At 46.5% G+C, this 20,610-nt stretch overlaps 1 protein-coding gene across 1 annotated transcript in view; it reads left to right on the forward strand.

The window, feature by feature from the left end:
* The window catches only part of RBFOX1 (RNA binding fox-1 homolog 1), a 2,526,943-nt gene that overhangs the window by 223,815 nt on the left and 2,282,518 nt on the right, over positions 1 to 20,610 (forward strand). The window contains 1 exon segment of the mRNA XM_021673515.2: positions 12,763 to 12,801. Within this exon segment, the coding sequence (XP_021529190.1) occupies positions 12,763 to 12,801 (39 nt within the window).

Raw genomic sequence — 20,610 nt, forward strand, 5'->3', positions numbered from 1 at the left:
TTCTCCCTTAGCTTTCTATGATGTTTTACTCATCTAGATTCCCTTCTTCCACAAAGACCCATTATTTCCCTCTTTTATTCTCCACACATCTGATTTTCAGCAACATAGACAGGCAGCCCTTTGTGGTCACTTTCATTCTCTTTGCTCATTCTCCTAATGGGATGATAGAAAGATGGCAGCATGGACACAATACTGACCAAGAAGAGAAGCAGGGTGAAGGGTGCTTGGCTAGAGAAGCCTGGTTTTGAGGAAGGAATGCTTGCCGGGTGCGGTGGCTCATGCCTGTAATCCCAGCACTTTGGGAGGCCGAGGTAGGTGGATATCATGAGGTCAGGAGTTCGAGACCATCCTGGCTAATGTGGTGAAACCCCATTTCTACCGAAAATACAATAATTAGCTGGGTGTGGTGGTGCATGCCTGTGATCCTAGCTATTCAGGAGGCTGAGGCAGGAGAATCGCTTTAACCTAGGAGGCGGAGTTTGCAGTGAGCTGATACTGCACCACTGCACTCCAGTCTGAGCGACAGAGTGAGACTCCATCTCAAAAAAAAAAAGATCAGAGAAATGAATCCTTGAAATAAAGGTGATTGGTGTTGGAACATAATTATCCTTCATGTTGGGGTGACAATTCATAGCATTAAGGTAAGGCTTCCAATGTTTTCATCAGGCATTGTTTTAAATAAATTAAATCTTGTGATTTCCATTGGCTTTCATAATGTTATGAATACCAAAGTAATATGTGTGTATTGTGAAAAAATTGGAAAATACAGAAAAATATACACGAAGAAATACAAGATAACTAATGATAAAATTTTGGCGTGTATCATGGTTTAAAAAATAAATATGCTTAAAATGAGCGTATTCTAGCTGTACTCAAGAAAAATTTACAAATACCTTAAGCCCATTTCTCCATGCCATTAGATACAGTGTTGGCATGTCAATTTCTACAGGTTGCATAATACTTGGTTATATGAGTGTGCTTCATTTAACCAATCCCTGAATGTTGGATATTTATTTCAAGGTTGTGTTGGGTTTTTTGACTCACGTGGGGTGAAAAAAAAGTGAAACTCACCTGTCTATCATCATATTTTCCACCTCCCATGGCTTACCTTTATTTGAGGGAACAGATTTAAAGGTTATATTGTGGGAATAGAATCATTCTGTGTAGTCCCTGAGGGTCAGTGATAGGTCGATGATGATGATGATACTATAGCAGTCACATTGCTGATTGATATTACTTATTTAATAAACCCACCCAGGTGTTCATTTTAAAGACCTACACATCATCCTTGCTTTGTTCCTTTCTCTCACTTGCCACACACAGTCACCAAGACCCATCCATTTAGTGTATGAAATGTTTCTTGAATCTGCCCATTTTCTTCCCATTCCGTTGGATGCATCTCTTCTCTTGATTTCTGTAATAGCTGTTAGGGGGGGAACATTCTTCACCCCTGTGAAGGGCAGCCCTGGTCATGTAATCCCAATGCTTGAATCTCATCACCCTTGGAATAACATCTAAACCCCTTCACGTGGCTCCTGGGACCCAGCCTTGCCTCAAGCCACTCCCCGCTTCTCTTCGGCAGCCATTCTGAACTTTTGTTGTCTCTAGCTCACTCCACCTCTAGGCCTTTATCTTAGTCTGCTTGGGCTTCCATAACAAATACAGATGAAGTGGCTTCAACAACAGAAATTTATCTCACACAGTTCTAAAGGCTGGAAAGTCCAAGATGGAGGTGCTGGCTGGTTTGGTTCCTGGGGAGGGTTCGCTTCCTGGTTTGTGGATGGCTATTTTCTTGCTGTGTCCTCACATGGTGGGGAGAGAGATCATCTGTCTCCTTATTTATTTGTTTGTTTTTTGAGATGGAGTCTCGCTGTGCCACCCAGGCTGGAGTGCAGTGGCGTGATCGCAACTCACTGTAACCTCCGCCTCCCCGGTTCAAGATCCTCCTGCCTCAGCCTCCCATGTAGCTGGGATTACAGGCGTGAAACACTATACCTGGATAATTTTTATACTTGTAGTAGAGATGGGATTTCGCCATGTTGGCCAGGCTGGTCTTGAACTTAGGTCTCAGGTGATCCACCCGCCTTGTCCTCTCAAAGTGTTGGGATTATAGGCATGAGCCACTGTGCCTGGCCCATCCACCTTTTCTTAGAAGAACTTTAATACCATTCATGAGAGTTCCACTTTCATGAGCTGATCACCTCCCAGTGGACCTACCTCTGAATACCATCATGTTGAAGATTAGGGCTTCAACTTAGAAATTTTGGGGCCACACAGTCATTCAGTCCATAGCAGCCTTTGAGTGAACTCTTCCCTCGGCATGGAGCACTCTTCCTCCTCTTTCTTAAGTTGGCTTAGTCCAAATACTGCTTTCCCCAAGAAGCATTTCTGGACCATGCACCCACCCCCATATCTGGGTTAGGTTCCTTGCTGGTGCCAAGTGTGACTATCTGTGTGGACTCCCTTCCTGGTACTTATTTTAGTTGTCACAGAATTTTGTCTTTCTTCCCATTGGACCACGAGCTCTGTGAGAGTAGGGCTTCTTCTTTCTTCCCAGCAGATTTTAGCCTTATGCCCTGCACATAACATGCCCTTCTTAACTATATGAATAAATGAAAGCCATGGCTGCCATTTCTTGGCCAAGCCCACTCACAAGATGAGAACTCTGACCCACTTACAAGAACCAACTTGAATATCCTCGCTTCTTTGCTTTCTTGGGGGTAGAAAATTGTCTTCTGGGCAGAAAAATGCTTTACGAACAGAATAGGAGAGCGTTTGTGTAAATCATTACTCTGTTTACTATTTTTATTTGCATTGGATATCAAATTAAATATTGCATTAAGTGCATTAAATATTAATGTTGCATTAAATATATATATATTGCATTTTAAAAATTAAGTACTAGATGCTCTTTTCTTTGGAGTTGGCTTATGATGGCTTTAGCACAATCAGCCCAGCGTGTGCTGGGTGTAGTCGTTTTCTATGTCACTGATGATTTATTAGAGCTCTGAGGTCTGTGGATGGGTGGTGTGGCCGGGAGGGCAGCATAGCACAGTGGGAGTTGATGTTTGAGGGATGAGAAGAAAAGAGAAGTGGGAAACTATATAGTGTATTGTGCTCTTATTATTTGCCATATATTGTGCTAGGCAATTTGCATGGATTATCTCATTTAATTCTTATTGGAGATAAATTAAACAGGTGCAATTATTATTCTGCCTTACATAGGTGATAACTGAGTCTCAAGGGTTAGGAGATGTGTACAAGGCCTCACAGCCTAGGCTGGGCTGTCCCAGCCCGCATGACTCATATTCTTAACTATGATCCTCTACTGTTCTTGGAGGAAGTGCTTTCAAGGTACCCTGAATCCAAACAGACACGCGGGTTTTAAGGAATGCTAAGTTTTGGCTATCTTTATTCCTAACAACAGGATATTATGACAGAACTTAAACCTATTCATCCTTGCCTTCACGCATCCTTCCATCCATCCATTCACCCATCCATATTACTGCTTCTTACTGAGTTCCTGATGGGTATCAGGAATTGCCATCCACCCATCCAGCCATCCATTCATCCATCCATATTATTGGTTCTTACTGAGTTCCTGATGGGTTCCAGGAACAGCCGTCCACCCATCCATCCATTCACCCATCCATATTACCAGTTCTTATTGAGTTCCTGATGGGTTCCAGGAACAGCCGTCCACCCATCTGTCCATTCACCCATCCATATTACCTGTTCTTACTGAGTTCCTGATGGGTACTGGGAATGTCCATCCACCCATCCGTCTATTCAGCTGTCCATATTGCTGGTTCTTAATGAGTTCCTGATGGGTACCAGGAATGGCCAAGTCTGGAGATGTAGTGGAGAACAAGGCAGATATGATCCCTCTGCTAATGGATCTCATAATCTAGTGGCAGCAGCTGAGAGCACTTGGCTTAAACTCTTCCAGGCACTTTCTCCTCCATCAAGGTGCTTCCATGTCTGAACCACTCTTGGCCCATGTGATGTCCCACAGCCCATGTCTCTGAAGAGCCAGGGCAGGTGCTGTCTGCTTCCTTGTTGCTCTTAGATGCCTGATCTCTTGGTGACTTCCTCAGGATCTCTGGTGAACATCCTCTTTTCTTGGTGATGAGGTTCCCACATTCTAGGTAGTAATGTTGTATGATCGCCACATGTGGACAAGCATTGGCATGTAAGCCAGATAGGACCCTTGTTCCCTGTCCTTTGGGTCTCATCCTAATCTCCGATCAGCTGCTCCTCATCCCATCTGCATGGCAGATACAGCTCCAGCTCACCTATTCAGATGGGTCCCCAGGATTGATTGCATTCCATGCAGTGTGATGGGTATGTGGGACCCCATGTGGATTTTGACACAGAGAAAAGACCCTTAGCACTTCGCAAAACCACCTGGTGAGGCCTCTCAGATCCCCAGATTCATGCTTCTGTTTAGACCCCTTCTCTGAATCCCATACTCATGGGTCCGGCCACTTGACCACTCTAAATGGATGTCTCAAGGGCATCTCAAATACCACATGTCTGCTTGTCTCATGTCTGTGCAAGCAACACTTTACAACCCCCCAGTTTTTCCTTCACCCCAAATATTCTTCAGTTTAATAATACAAATCATTCTTCACCAAAAAAGCAAGTCAGGAAATGAGAGGTTGTGCTCTTACCCCTTCCTTCCCGACTTCCGGCACATACAGTCACATGCATGCACACACGTGCACCTGAATACACTCACATGACCTACCAGCAAGTCCTCTTGATTCTGAGCCCAGAGACTGCTTACACTGAGATGAAATGGGAGATTAACATCTCCAAAATATTTCTCAAGTCTGTCTCCTTTTCTTCAGCCCTGCCACCAACACCTTAATCTTCATTGCCTCTCCGTGTCCCCACTCCCAGTTTTTTATGACAAAGCTTGATTTATTCTCAGCTGCGAAGATATTCCATGGCCTCCTTCCCACATTTTGTTTTCTTTTCTTTCTTTTTTTTTTTTTTTCCCCGAGATGGAGTCTCGCCCTGTCGCCCAGGCTGGAGTGCAGTTATCTTGGCTCACTGCAACCTCTGCCTCCCTGGTGAAAGTGATTCTCCTGCCTCAGCCTCCTAAGCAGCTGGGACTTCAGGCATGTGCCCTCATGCCCAGATAGTTTTTTGTGTTTTTAGTAGGAATGGGGTTTCATCATGTTGGCCAGGGTGGTCTCAATCTCTTGACCTCCTGATCCGCCCACCTCGACCTCCCAAAGTGCTGAGATTACAGGCATGAGCCACCGTGCCCGTCTACCACGCTTTCATGTTTAGTTTTTCTCTGTGTGGTCTGATTCTGTTTCCTAAAAGTCAATGATCAGTCTCTGGTTGGGGGGAGAGGTGAGGAGCTAGGAGCGTAAAGTTGGCATGTTGTACCCATCAAGGGGTAATGAGGGGCACAGTATGAGGGCATTTGTGTGGGGACTTGGACCCACTGCGTCCTCTTCTCTCCAGCTCTCCCTGCCCTCGCCTGTGTCTGAATCCTCATTCATGCGCCCATCCTCTTCAGTTATCCAAGTTCTGCTCATAACTCCAAGTCGGAACTCCACAAACATTCCCCGACTCCTTCACTGCCATTTCGTCTCTGGACTCCTGCTGCACGTCAGCATCTCTTGTTAGCGTTTAGCGGTTTCAGGTTGTGTTCTGAGGGTTGCTTTCCTGAGTCACTTGGAAGCTACTGAGGTCTTGTGAGTCCTTATTTCTGCATGATGCCAAATGAATTCCTCATTTATATGAGATACTTTTTGTGGACAAGAGGGGTCTTGAAACCAGAATCAGAGAGAGAAGGTTTGAATCCCAGCTCACTGACTTTTGCAACCCTCAGAATTTATTTCTCTGTTGTCATGATTATCGAAGCAGGAATAGTAATAATAACTTCTTGTGGTCTTATTGTGAGGACTAAACATTTTAATTCCTGTATAATGGGTTGGAGTTTCCCATTATCCCATCTGCACCCTTGCAGCTCCCTCATCTTCTAAGGGGCTTATAAGTTTCCTCTGAATAAAGAGAGGGCATCATTGAAAAGGGGCGCACATAGGTAAGTTTTGTTAGCGTCCTGCAGAGGCTCAGGGCCCGGGAGGAACCCTTCTGTGCCACCCACAGCCCTCAGGCAGCTGCTGGTGGTAAAGGACTCTTCCCAGATGGTGATGAGAACTCAGATGATAGTGCTCCTTGTCACAGGCGACATGCTCTCCGGTGAAGGGTGACGAATGTTCTGTAGGCATCCGCTCTGCAGCTTCCCTCAGATATCAGAAGGACTGAACACTGTTTCTTCCTCTTTTCATTCCTGCTAAAGTAATCCTAATCCTCCCTGAGGCGAGGAAGATGCCCCTGAGTGATGAAGATTCACATTCGAGGAAGGCGTAAAGGAAAAGCCCAAAGATAAATGTGAGTCCTAATCCCACTGGAGGCGCAGAGCACATCACCTGGCTTGCGCTGTTTTGGCATCGAGTCGGAGCGATTACAAATATTGTCGCTTGTCATCAGAAATGGGGGGGCGGGTGGTGAAGGGACGTGTTCAGACGTCAAGGTTGAGATTCTGCTCACAAAACAAATGACAAGGAAAGGAGTATCTGCAGAAATACTTCCTTTCTCGTTTTCTCTACTGGGGTGGGGGACGGAGTAGGTGCTTTCTGCTCCGTCATTTCTGAGGGGTTCCTGCAGTTTTGCATTCTTGGTGTGCCTTCTATGAGATTGCAGACTGGAGGGGGAAAGAGGAAGCCAGCTCCAAGGTGACTGAACCCCGCCATGGTCTTGCTGTTTGCAAGGTTATACCAGCAGAGAACGGCTGCATCTCTAACAGTGGTGCACAGAGTGGTAACATCTGAACTTGTGTAGGGTTCATTGGTTTGTTAATTCAAGAGTGCAATTAGAGGCTCAATGATCCCGGCCTGCACTCTGCAGCCTCTGCCTCTCCCAGCATCCCCTGCACCTCCCTTCCCCTCGAGGCACTCATTTCTAGACTTGGAGAGCCGAGGGGGCGGCTGAGGAGACCAGCAGCCTGGCAGGAAGGGCAGGCACCTAATTATTGTGCTGGGCACTGTTCAGAACTAAAACTTTGGGCCCTCCAGCTGCAACCAACCAGGCTCTGATGAAAGTTTCATGCAGTTTTTTTTTCCCTTTAAAGCCTATTGGGACATTTTCAGCTGAAGAGAAAGGGGCAGAGTCTGCCTTAATCCTTGCCTGTACCATGTTTCTGCCTTTAAGTGGATTCAAGCCCGAGCCTTGTAATTATCTCAAAAATAGACCTGGTGGCCACGGCGCATTTGGTGGGTTTCCTTGGCAGAACCTAATGAAACAGTGTGGCAAGGAGGAGATAGCCTGCTGGCAGGGTGGATGGATGGCCCTGCATCTGTTAATCTCACATTTCATCTCAGTTTGAGCAGTCTCTGAGCTCATTAATTGTCTTTCTGAGAAGGACCAGGCATTTATCTTTGAAAGCCATCTAGCTTCACTGAGCTCATCCAGTCTAAAGAGAAGGGAAGGGCCAGAGGGTAGCTATCCACCCAATTTTACTGAACAAAAAAATACACAGCTAGACAGGGCAGACGGCTCTTGATCTGTTTTGCCTGGTTGCCCACCAGAAAGGTGGCACCAGTTTCCCTCCCACCAATGGTGTAGGAGGGTGTCAGCTCCTTATACCACGACTGGCACTAAAGATTACCCATCTCTTTTAACAAAAGGTGGAATGTTGTCCTTGTCCACATCCCATGAGCAAGCTTAGAAGAAACCCAGAGAGTTTCTTTTGTTCTTTTTTTTTTTTTTTTGACACAGAGTCTCATGTCGCAGAGCCTCTTTGACGCAGAGCCCATGTGATCTTGGCTCGCTGCAAACCTCTGCCTCCTGGGCTCAAGTGATTCTCCTGCCTCAGCCTCCTGAGTAGCTGGAATTACAGCTGTGCACCATCACACCTGGCTAATTTTTGTATTTGTAGTAGAGATGGGGTTTCACCATGTTGGCTAGGCTGATTTTGAACTCTTGACCTCAGGAGATCCACCCACCTCAGCCTTCCAAAGTGTTTGGATTACAAGTGTGAGCCACCATGCCTGGCTAGACACCCAGAGAGTTTCTAGTGCACAGAAAGCACCTGTGTGTTTTAAACAAGTGTGATACACAATAACTCAAGTTTTACCACGAGTATAAAGTGACCCTTTACTTTGTACGTTGTGATATTTTTCAACTACCAAATTCCTAAAAATAGAGGAATTTTGGATGTTGATCAGTAGGGAAATAAATAAAGTATGGTGCATCTACAGCATGGAATTTTACCAGCTGTTAGGAAAGAAGGAATAGGTGTCCCCACACCAAGGGCTGTGGACTGTGGTCCCCTGGGGACATCTGGCCTCTTCTGGAGACACTTTGGTTGTTATAATTGGGGGAGGAGATGTAAGACTGGTATTCGGTGGGTAAAGGCCAGCGGTGCTGCTAAATGTCTTACATGTATGGGATGAGTCCCATGACAGAGAATAATCTGGCCTGAATTTTCCAAGTTGCTCAAGTTAAGAAACTTGGTTTTCCATGAATTGTCTAGGTATTCATACCAAATTGATACATTTTTGAAAAGAAGATGTGCATATCAGTAACTAAGCCTTGGTCCACTTTTTAAAACTGAAAGTATATTTGTGTATGTATCTATGTATATATACATAGATGATAGATAGATATGTTTTTGCATTTTTAGGAAAAATGGTTGGAAGAATACACGTCAGTCCTGTTTCACTGGTTGTACTTCCAGGGCTGAGTTTGGCGGGTGGTAGGGAATTTTCTCTTCCTTTATAATTCAAAGAGGAGTGGTTGGGAACATAACGTGGATTTTGTTTTTTTATAAATCCCACTGACACCTTACCTTTCTGGGATCACATATACTGCAAAATAGATTTTTGCAGGGCAGCACAGTGGCATGAAGTGCGTTGCTTTTCAAGGGACTGTTCTGTGAAGCTCATCTCTTTATTCTTCTCCGTCTGCGATTAGTTACCACTGAGCTTAGCAATACTAGATTTTGAGTTTCTAAATGAAAAAATAAAATGCAAATAATACAGGGGAATAAACAGATCCAAGTAGTTAAAGATGCATAAAAAGTGTTTAAAAGCATTTCATGGCAGATGGACATGGTGGCTCTTGCCTGTCATCCCACCACTTTGGGAGGCCAAGGTGGATGGATCACTTGAGGTCAGGAGTTTGAGACCAGCCTGGCCAACATGGTGAAATTCTGTCTCTACTAAAAATATAAAAATTAGCTGGCCATGGTGGCATGCACCTGTAATCCCAGCTACTCCGGAGGCTGAGGCAGGAGAATCACTTGAACCTGGGAGTTGGAGGTTGCAGTGAGTCAAGGCTGCACCACTGCACTCCAGCCTGGGCAACAGAGTGAGACTCTGTCAAAAAAAAAAAAAAAAAAAAAAAAGATGGACCAACCGACCTACTTCATGGCAACACCAAGATTACAACACCCAGAAATGCAACCACTGTGGAGGTCTATTTTGAACAAATTTTCTTTTTGCCAAATTGTCATCAGCAGCACAAAGAGAGGTGTTCAGTAGCCTTAAGAGCCTCTCATTGCCACAGCCAGGCTTGGGAGCATCATGCTGTGCACAGCTGCAGTGGATCAACATTTCTGTGATGGAACAGCAGGAGGAAGGAATCAGGACGTGCCAGGGCTCCAGGCTCCATGGGCTCGGACAACGGAGATGCCTTCTGGGTGTCAGGAGGGGAAGGAGGCACAGCTGAGGAGAGAGGAGAACTTGGCTTGGCCTGTGGGGAGTTGATATGTCCGAGGGACAACCATGTGGAGAGGCCACAAGGATGGCCAGTTAGTTGAGTCTGGTGCTCAGGAGAGCAGATGAGGCTAGACCTGCACAGTCGGGGGTCCTCAGTGAGGTAGACGTCAGGGTCCAGATGCCATGGTAAATGGTTCTCTGGGAGGAAAAAGGGCAGACCCTAGGGGATGTTGTCATTCCTGGGATAGGCACAGAGAAAGGAGGAAATGCCTCAGGAAGAGAAGAGAGGGGACAGGACAGAGCTTGAAGAAGGGAGAGTCACTGCAGAGCATTCTAATTGTGGAGTTAGCTGTCTGGGTGGGCGGGGAACCCAGGCAGTGAAGAGTAAATGACAGGGCACCAAGGGTCCTTGCCTCATCTTCTCCTGCAGAGCTGTAGCTTTATGTGCGTTTTTGCAGCTCTCTGAGTACCGTGTGCTCCTCCCCAGACTGTGGGGCCAGGAGGGGCCTCCTCCATTTGTGCCCCATCAGGTCTCCAGCGTTCAGCTCAGCTCTGCAGGGCAGATGGCGAGAAGCAAAGAAAACAAAGTTGTGTGGTTAATAATGTGGTGAGCTCTGGGCGCGTTTCTGAGTCCCAAGAAAGGAGGCAATAGAGCAGGAGGGCTTGGAGGCCGTGAAGGGGAGGTGCGGGGGATGGAGGAGGGGCTGGGCAGGTTTGGCTCTAGGAGCCCAGGGGGAAGATCTGTATTTGTGCAGACCCTGTGTGCAGACCCTGGTCGGCAGGTACCTCCTTTAGGAGCTTGAGGGCAGAGACCCGCCTGGGCTGGCACAGAGGTCTGTAGACTGGGAGGAGGGGAAGGGCCCTCCTTGAGAACCACAGGCCCTCTCCTTTGCACCTAGTAGAGGGGAGAGAAAGGTCACATGTGCCTGGGTGTGTGTGTGTTAGCTCAGGCTGCCAGAACGAAGTAGTATAGATGGAACGGCTTAAACAGCACATTTCTTTCTCTCAGTTCCACAGTCCAAGATCGAGGTGTGAGCAGGATTGGTTTCTTCTGAGGCCCCTTTCCTTGCCTTGCAAGAAGCCTTCTCCTTGCTGCATCCTCACCTGGCCTTTCCTCTCTGCCTCTGCGTCTCTGACACCTCTGTGTGTGTCCAAATTTCATCTTCTTATGAAGACAGCAGTCAGACTGGATCAGGGCCCAGTCTAACAGCCTTGTTTGAACTCAGTCACCTCTTTAAAAGCCCTGTCTCCCAGTCAGTTACATTCAGAGGTCCTGGGGTTGGGGTTGCCAACATAGGAATTTTGTGGGGCGGGGGTGCAGTTAGTTCAGCTTAAAACACAGCCTTTGAACAGGGCTGGGAGAAGCCCCTCATTCTCCAGGTGTGTATCCAGCATCTGCTCTGTGGATTACCTGTTTCCAAAGTGTGTCTGTAGGTCAGAGTCTTGCCCCTCAGGACTTCTCTTCATGTAGCTGAGACTGAGCTGACTCACTCTAGCCCATGTTCATTGTTAATTTCATGGCCATGGGCTCGGCCAAGAACTAGAACAAACATACTAATAATAGCTCTTAACACTCAGGCCTTCACTAAATGCTTTTCCATGGACCAGGCATGCGTGGTCTCATTGAATCTCCACCCTGTGAAGTAGGCTGAGGGATCAGACTGAGCAATTGGTGTCCAGTGGACAGCAAGGGTTGAATGTGACTTTTTCCAGAGTGGCCAGATCTGCTGTGCCTGAGGCCTTGGGCAGCAGAGCAGAGCTGCATCTGGTCTCTGTCTTCCTGGTGCTGCAGTGGGTAAGCTCCCAGGGGCACCTCGTTGCGTTGGAGCCCTTGCTGGGACCACTTGGTATTGGGGGAATGTCCTTGGCTTAAAGCCAGGTCTGAACTTTTGGCAAGAAAAAAGGGGAGCTATGGTATCTTCTCTCACTTGAGGTGGGAAATCATCTTGCCCAATTCTGGAATATGGCAGAAACATCAGCTTAGGTCAGAGAGAGAAAGAAAGAGAAGGTGTTCTTGGCTTAATGAGTCATATGCTTGGCTTGGGGCAGGCTGGGGCTCAGATTCATGTTCCACACAGTGTCTGTGCAACAGGCCCTTTCCATTCTAACTAAGCCAGGGTCCTTCCTGTGCAAGGAACTGACCCAACCTTCTGAGACCGAGGGGAGCATGTGTGTGGGTTGATCTACCCTATGGGAGCTACATTTGGTGAGGGGAGGAGTTGGGGGTCTGACCCATTGGAGGTGCTTGGCTGAGTTCAGATCCTGGCAGGGGAGGAGTGGGCATTTCAATTCCTGGGGGCCTGAAATTAGATAGTACTCCCAGAGTGAGGTCTTCTTTGAGGCAGCGAGGGTTTCTGCAAGTGCCACCTAGGAATCCTAGCTCAGGAGCTGGGGTGTTTTCAGAAAGAAATGTTACCTTCCTGTGGTTTCCCGCATTGCTTAGAAAAACACCCACACTCTGTGTCTCAACCTGCAAGGCTAGATATGCTCTGGTCTCTCCCTGCCTCCTTGACATCGTCTCTTTTCCTCTCCCGTCACTCAGTTTGATGGTCCTGGCTACTCTGGGCTGCCGCCTAGACCTTGCCCCTGTGTCTGTCCAGGGCGTGTGACCTGCCACCCCTCCATATGGAAGTCTCCCTCTTGTCATTCCATTCGCAGTGCTCCTTGACCCCCAGTCTAAAGTAGCACCATCACTCTCCACTCCGTCCCTCATCTTAGGAATTAAGATGAGTGACGTCAATCATCATAGGACTTACCACTCTGATCTGATCTGCATTTATTATTAATAGTTATTTATTAGCTTCCTTATTTGCCACGTTCTCCCCATCTCCCTTCTGTCCCACAGCAGGGATTTGTCATCTCGTTTGTTGTCAGAAACAGCCTACAACAGAGCCTGACACGTTAGGCATTCAATGGACATTTTTAGAATGAGTGAATAAAATATTCTTTTCTAAATCTAAGAGAAAAACAAAGCAAAAGCAATTGTTCCAATTTCTTCTCTCTCTTTTTTTTAATGCAGGATCTACTGTCCCTGCCATACAGCCTGGTCGAGGGTCAGGTAAGTGCTCCTTTTGTTCTGACTGTGAAATCTGGTGGAAATGAAAACAATGGAAAGATCTTGCATCACAGCCTTGCAACTTCACTGCCCAGGACAGACATCTGTAATCAACCACAGTACAGTTCATCCCTTAGCAAGACAGTCACTACTAATTGATCGGGGAAGGCTCATGAGGTCAAATGTACTTGGTATCTTAAACGTATGAGCTCCAGAAATGAAGTCAGTTTTGCCAGGGTTGAGGGGTGAGTGGGCATTTAAACAGCTTCTTATTGGGAATGATAAGGGTGTTGCCTATATCTTGTCATTGAGCTTTGAAGATGAGTGAAGGAAGCCTACATCCTGGCATTATGCCACAATTTTATTAGCACTGGAGGTACCAGAGCTTGGCCATGTAAGAATATAATTGAACCAAACGGATCTATACCTTGGGGCAATGCATTTTTTTAAATTGATTTCAACTCTACGTTATTATTGTTGCTTAATGAGGAACTAATGTAATTTCTAATGAAGCTACATGGCCCTGGATAGAGGAAGTAAGATTTTTATTTTCCCCACGATGCTGTATCCACTCTTCAATTAAAACCTGAGAAGGAAAATTAATACAAATATAAGAATTTTTTTCCCCACGATTAGTGTCAGGACAGCATCTTTTTATTACATATGTAAATTTCCTCTGTAATGGGATTGGAGAGGATCATATGGCTGGCCCTTGAGTGGATTGGAGATGGTTTAAGTGGCAGAGGAGGCTTTGTGGGGAGGCGGAATCTATGTTTGCTGTCGTTTGAGTGGTGATTAGGGCATGCTCCGTGTCCTCTTGTTCCTCCTCCCATCCCTGTTACCGTCCATCCTTCCCCAGGCTCTTCCTGTTGGCTGCCAGTTATGGGTAGAAGAATTTGTGTAGCTGTGTTTTAAACAAACAAATTGTATTGAGGTGAAATTCACATAACACAAAATTAGCCATTTTCAAATGAACAATTTAGAAGCACTTAGTATATTCACAGTGTTGTGCAATCACTGCCTCTCTCTACTTCCAAAACATTTTCATCATGCCAAAGTAAAGCCCTGTACCCATTAAGCAGTCTCCCCTCCAGTTCTCCTCTCCCCGCAGTCCCTGGCAACCACCAGTCTGCAGTCTGTCTCTATGGTTTTACCTATTCTGAATTTTTCACATAAGTGGAATCATACAATAAGTGACCTTTTGTGTCTGGCTTCTTTTACTTAGAAAACAGTTTGGCAGTTCCTCCAAAAGTTAAACATAGAATTACCATATGGCCCAGCAGTTTCACTCCTACGTATATAGCCAAAAGTACTGAAGACAGGTACTCAAACAAGCACATGGACACACATCTTCACAGTGACATTGTTCATGGAAGCAAGAAAGGAGGAATAGCTCACATGTCCATCAGTGGACAAATGGATAAATAAAATGTGGTCTATCCACACAGTGGAATATCACGCAGCCAGAAAAAGGAAAGAAGCAGTGATCCGTTTTACAATTTAGATGAACCTTGAAAACGTTATGTGGAGTAGCTACCTTTTGCTTGACCTTTGTGTTGACGTTGACTGGTTTATCAGAAAGACAGTCAGAAGTCTCGAGATCCTGGGAGATTGGATCCATCTCAGGATAGAGGTCACTAGTTATTCTGTTGTTGGCTTCCCGTCCAGTCACTTAGCTCAATCCTAGCTTCTAGGGCTGGGCACTGAAAACGGGAGGTGTTTATATCTTTGCCTGCACTCTTGGTAGGTGTCTGTCCATCCTGTGGTCACCCTGAACCACTCTGCTTTCTGCAGGACCTGGTGGGGATGGCTGGATCTGACCAGTAGAGGTTTTCCTGGGAGGCAGGTACTAGAGCCAGCAAGCTCTGGCCTGTCTGTTACCTCCTCTGCTGCTGCTTTGGAGAGTATGGAGCAGATGGCAGAGGAGTTCTCCCAGGTGCAGCTGCCTTCGGGCATTTAACACTGCCGGCAGCTTCTCAGAGTCCTCTTTCTTTGTGGGGAGTTATTATCCCAGCACCTATGCTCATCCCCTGGCACATCCCACGGGTGGAGAAGTCATTTCAAGACTAGTTGGGTGTTTGGGAGGTGGGCTCTGTTAAAAGCCAACAGAGCAAGGAAGCATCTAACAAAGTGTTTGAGGGGGGTTTATAACCGGCCAGGGATTAGCCCAGGTGCCTATTCACATGTGTTCATCACTTCTTTCTATACTGCCTGAGTGAGGGCACCATTGTTTCCCTCTTTGTTAATCAATTTATAATGGAGATACACATAACATGAAGTTAGCCCTTTTACAGTGAACAGCTCAGTGGTTTTTAGTGCATTCACAACGTCATGCCACCACACCTCTATGTAGTTCCAAAACATGTTCATCACCCCCAAAGTAGACCCCATGACCCATTAAGCAGTCACCCCCACTCCTTCCTCCATCCCCCAGCCCCTGACAACGGTGAATCTGCGTTCTGGCCCTGCGGATTTACCTTTCTGGATATTTTATATAAATGGAATCATACAGTATGTGGTCTTCTGTGTCTGGCTTCTTTCACTTAGCGAATGTTTTTGAGGTTCATATTGTAGCATTCTCTCCTTTTTATGGCTGAATAATATTCCATTGTAAGGCAAGACCACTTGATTATCCATTCATCCAGGCATAGAAATTTGGGTTGTGTCTACCTTTTGTCTGTTGCGAAGAATGCTGCTCTAAAGATTTGTGCCCAGGTACTTGTTTGAGTTCCTGTTTTTGGTTCTTGTGGGTATCTACCTAGAAGTGGAATTGTTGGGCCATACAATAATTCTGTGTTTAACTTATTAAGGAGCTGCCAGATTGACACCGTCTTTTAATAAGGGAAACAGACTCAGCAAGGTTTCTCCCAGAGCTCCCAGAGTGAGGAACAGAGCCAAGGTCTGAAGCCTTCAAGGCCGGCCTTTGCCCGTGTTTCCAACCACCATGCCGTCATGCATGTGGAACATCAGCCCTGGGTAGCATGTTCTAGGCTGTGCACTGGGCTTGGGCAAAGAGGAGGTAGGAGGGAGAGGGAAAGGGAGACAGGCTCCTCTCATCTAGAGGGACCAAATGTGTCTATTCCTGGTCCCTGGTATGCCCTGTTTTCCCACTGTAGCCTCTTAACCTCTAAACTTTGGAAAGTCTGTGCAGTTGCTGGGCCATTTGATTGAGTTGGTTTGCTGATAGGGTGTTTAACCCAGATACACATGCACACATTCTCTCTCTGTGTCTATCAGTCTCTCTTCATATCTTAGGGCTGACAAAAGCAACTTAACCAAATAATAACGATTCAGGGGGCATCAGCCAGGAGCCATACAATAATCCATCAGCCTAAATCCCTGTAGCAGCTGAGCAACTGGGTCTCATCATCTGTCTTTTTCTACCATGGGGAGCAGGAGCCCAGAGAGGTGAGGTAGCCTGTCCATAGGCACACAGCTTGTAAGTGGCAGAGCTGGGATTTGAACCCTGGTCTATTTGTCTCTGCAGCTTGGAACCCGCCCATTACAACTGGAGGCTTCTCCAGGCTTCCTGAAAGCATCAGCATTTTTCATACCAGTGCAGTGATTAATTATTATTTTTGTTTTGAGACAGAGTTTCGCTCGTCGCCCAGGCTGGAGTGCTGTGACGTGATCTCAGCTCACTGCAACCTCTGCCTCCTGGGGTCAAGCGATTCTCCTGCCTAAGCTTTCCAAGTAGCTGGGATTACAAGCATGCACCACCACGCCCGACTAATTTTTGTATTTTTAGTAGAGACAGGGTTTCACCATGTTGGCCAAGCTGTTCTCAAACTCCTGACCTCAGGCGATCCACCCGCCTCAGCCTCCCAAAGTGTTGGGATTACAGGTGTGAGCCACTGTGCCAGGCCTGATTATTTTTAAATACCTCGTTACAGTTCCAGCTTTCCCAGATCCACACAGTCCCCAGAGCATCTTGAGATGCTGAAAAGTTCTTAGTCGGATGTGAGAAAATGGGAATTCCTCTTGAGGAAATGACATTCTGTTACTCTCTGAAGAGAGGCTCAGGAACCAGCGTATTGGAGAACAGGTGATCCAGTCTCTACAGTTAAGGTGATGGTTGTTTTTTAACTGGCCCTGCACTTCTGTCTTCTCGGTATTTCAGTGACTGGGTTGAGGTGGGAATCTGTTGAGTGGCGTCCTTTTTCCCTCTAAGAGACACTCTGTGAAACTGGACAGAGAGGATCCAGGTCCCTGGCATTGCCAGCAGCCCAGGAAGCTGGAGATGAGACACTTCCCAGGTGAGAGAGAAAAAGGTGATGAAGGTGGCATGGGCAGGTAGGTCGCCACCCCCAGAGAACCCCCTGTCTCTCCAGGCACCAGGGTAGTTACATGGTCTGTCTGGGAAGGAACTTCCCCAAAGCCCAACTTACCCCAGGTCCTCGCTCCTGAGTATGATAAAGCACTCATGGGACCTCGGGAATATTTACACCTGCTCTGTGCCCAAGCTTCAGTGACAGTAATTCTCTGACCTTTTAAAATGGATAAATCTCCCTGGCAGGGGTATATTTCTAGAGCTTAGCCTGGAGTGGGGATCAAGGTCCTGGTAAGATGTGGCCAGACCAAGGAGAAGATGTATTATTCCTAAGGGGGTCTGTTTTGGAAGCTGCCTTGCCCTCAGCTCTGCTCTGCACAGTCTGGGTGGAAAAAAGTGTGTTTTTGGCTGGAGTGTGGGTCCTTGCGTCACCTCCCCGACAGATGAAAGCAGGCAGGCTGTTTTTCAGATTGCGATGGATTTATTCCTTTGATCCCCTTGCCTTGTCTGCCTTCTCTGTGAGTTCTGACGGATGCTCTTTTCTCATCTCTGTTATTTGCCGTCACACGGAAAACGGGGTGAGAATCTTATTATCACGGCTCTCTCCCTGCCTTCCAGCATCGCCAGGGAGCATAATAACCTCTGTGGTTGGCAGCGCCCTCCCTTTTGTTCTCTTTCCCTTCCTCCTCACTCCAGAGCTTCTACCCACGAGGCACAGGGAAGCCTGCAGAGGAGGGCCTGGCGTCGCTTGTACACTTACTGTGTTCCAGGCACCTTACAGACGCAATCGCATGTAATCCTCCCAGTGCTGTGCCCCCGCCCCCGCTGCAAGAAAGATTATTATTAAACCCATTTGCACATGGCAGGGAGCCTCAGGGTCAGAGAGGCAAATCACCGTTCCAGGCTACCAGGTCTCCCAGCTCACCACAGACAGGTCAGGGATTAAAATCTTGGTCAGACTGACTGAGGAGTATTTGCTCTTGTTAATGCTGCCCCAGGGGCCAGGAGGGTCCGTGTGCATGCTGGAACGAATCTTCTCCTCATCTTCCAGGCTCCTTAATTATTTCTTAGAGTGATTTCTGTGCTCCCCGTCTGGACTGGGTCTCGCCTTCTTTCATCAGCTGTTTGTAAATGCACAGCGCCTTCCCTGTTTGAGAGGCCAGGACTGGCTTCCCAGTGATCATTTCCTAACAGAAGGAATGTTCTTTCTTGCTCAGCAAGTGTCAGCTCATAATTACCAGCATAATTAGAGCAGGAGTTGCCATCTGATCCTCTGTGGAAGCTGTATGCCTGCCTGCATAGGTAACTTTGGCTTAGAAGGGTGTCTGGCTCCCAGAGGAACTCATGATGTCTTAAGGCTCAAGCAGAAACACATGAAACTCCTGCTCAAAGTCCCAAGGCTTCCTCTTGTTATCAAGCTACATCCAGACAGCCTGACACTGACATGAGCTGGCCCCGGTCACGTTTCTGACATCGCCTCTGCCCCTGCCTTGGTCCATGAGGCTCTCAGAGCCAATGTCCCTCCTCCCGAGGAGGCTTCGATGACTGTCCTGGCCCAAACATGCCCTTTTCCATTCCCTGTTTTATCTTTTCCATGGCAGTTAACATGATCTGAAATAATACTACTTTTTGTTCTCATGTTTATTTACGTGATTTCTTCCCATTGAAATATATGCTTCCCAAGAAATACATCTCATTCACTGTGATAGCTCCTGGGCATGTCATATAAGGAACATCTGATAAATATTTGTCGGGTGAGAAACAGACCTTACCTGACACCTCATTACTCCTGTTACACTGTGATGTCTCATTTCTTATCATCCTACCTATTTTTAATTATGTTCTCTACTTATCCATTATTTTTCGCATGGCTGTGGGTCTGTAACATTCCTAGTAAGCAGTGCCTCATGGTTTTATTCCATCCCCAGCACCTTGTGTGGTACTTGGTAGAGAGTAGATGATGTACACTGTGTGGATGGATGGATGGAAGGATGAACGGGTGGAAGGATGGGTAGATGAATGGATGAAAAGATGAATGGAAGGGTGGATGGATAGAAGGATGGATGGAAGGGTAGGTGGGTGGATGGATGGAAGGAAGGAAGGGTGGATGGGTAGATGGATGAATGGGTGGGTACATGGATGGATGGATGGATGAAAGGATGAGTGAATGATTGGATGGATGAATAGAAGGATGGGTGGAAGGATCGATGGAAAGGTAAGTGGGTAGATGGGTGGATGAATGGAAGGAAGGAAGGTGGGTGGGAGGAAGGATAAATGTACAGGTAGGTGGGTAGATGGATGGGAGGAAGCAAGGAGGGGTGGATAGATGGAAAGATAGATGTGAGGGTGGGTGGATAGATGGATGGAAGGAAGGAAGGAAGAGTGGGTAGAGGGATGGATGAATGGGTGGGTGATGGGTGGGTGGACAGTGGATGGATAGATGGGCAGGTGAACGGGTGGATGAGGATGGATGAATAGAAGGAAGGAAGGATAAATGGGTGAATGGATGGGTGGATGGATGGATGGGCAGACAGACAAATGGGCAAGTCTGGTTGCATTTTCCTGAGTTTGTGACCATATTCCAAAGCAAGTAAGAATTTCCTTGTAATTACTCCATCTTGGATTATTCAAACCCTACCCATTATTCAACTACAGCATCAGTCAGGTGCTTATGAACTTCTAAGCGTTAGGAACTTGTCACAGCAGTACATTTTAAAAATGAACTTCGACTTACATAAGGCTGAGAAAGTAGACTGTTCAGAACCTACTGAAGGGACTTCACTAAAGCTTAACTCATTCATTAATATGTGTTTTAAAAATACCCCTTGGACATTTGTGAAGACACGCTCTATGTGTGACAAACCTTATTTATCTTATAAGCATGAGGGAGCATGGGGTTCTTTATTTTTCTTAGGAGGTAGCTTGGTTAGGATCTCCTAGAGTTAGTTTATTTCTGTTCATTTTTCTTGGTACTGGCCAAGCGTTGTGCTGTACATATTCTGAGCCCATGCCGTCTGACTCATGAAGGCTATTTATTGACCAGCACTGGCTATGGATTGAACCTTTTATTCATAGAAAATGACCATCTTGAGCTTGTCTGATGCTTCCCGCCTTGGGTTTTTGAAAGCAGTGTTATTCTCCAGTCTTTCTTTGGTTGCCACGGGTAGGCCTGAACATGCTTCATTTGTAAGATTTCATTTTGTTGTAGGTGTCTGTTGAGGTGGCATGTGGATGGATTTTGTTTATTCAGCCAGTCTGAGAATGCTAGTCTTTTAGTAGAGGAATTTAGTGCAAATATATTTGCCATAATAGATATGTTTGATCTTCTGTCATTTAAAAAATTATTTCTTACAATGACTTTCCTTGCTGCTCCGTTTGTTTTCTCTGTTCTTTGCTCTGCAGAGTCTGTTAAATTTGCTTCTATCTTACCTGCTGATTTGAAGGTAGGCATCCTGCTATTAATTCTATATGCGATTTAAGTTGAGCCTTGAACTGCTTCCGAAAAGGCTGCCCTAACCCATGTTTCTTTAAGATTCAAAGTC

The sequence above is a fragment of the Aotus nancymaae genome, unplaced genomic scaffold (assembly GCF_030222135.1).
Source record: "Aotus nancymaae isolate 86718 unplaced genomic scaffold, 86718_ANA_hifiasm-v0.15.2.pri h1tg000049l, whole genome shotgun sequence".
Taxonomy (NCBI): domain Eukaryota; kingdom Metazoa; phylum Chordata; class Mammalia; order Primates; family Aotidae; genus Aotus; species Aotus nancymaae.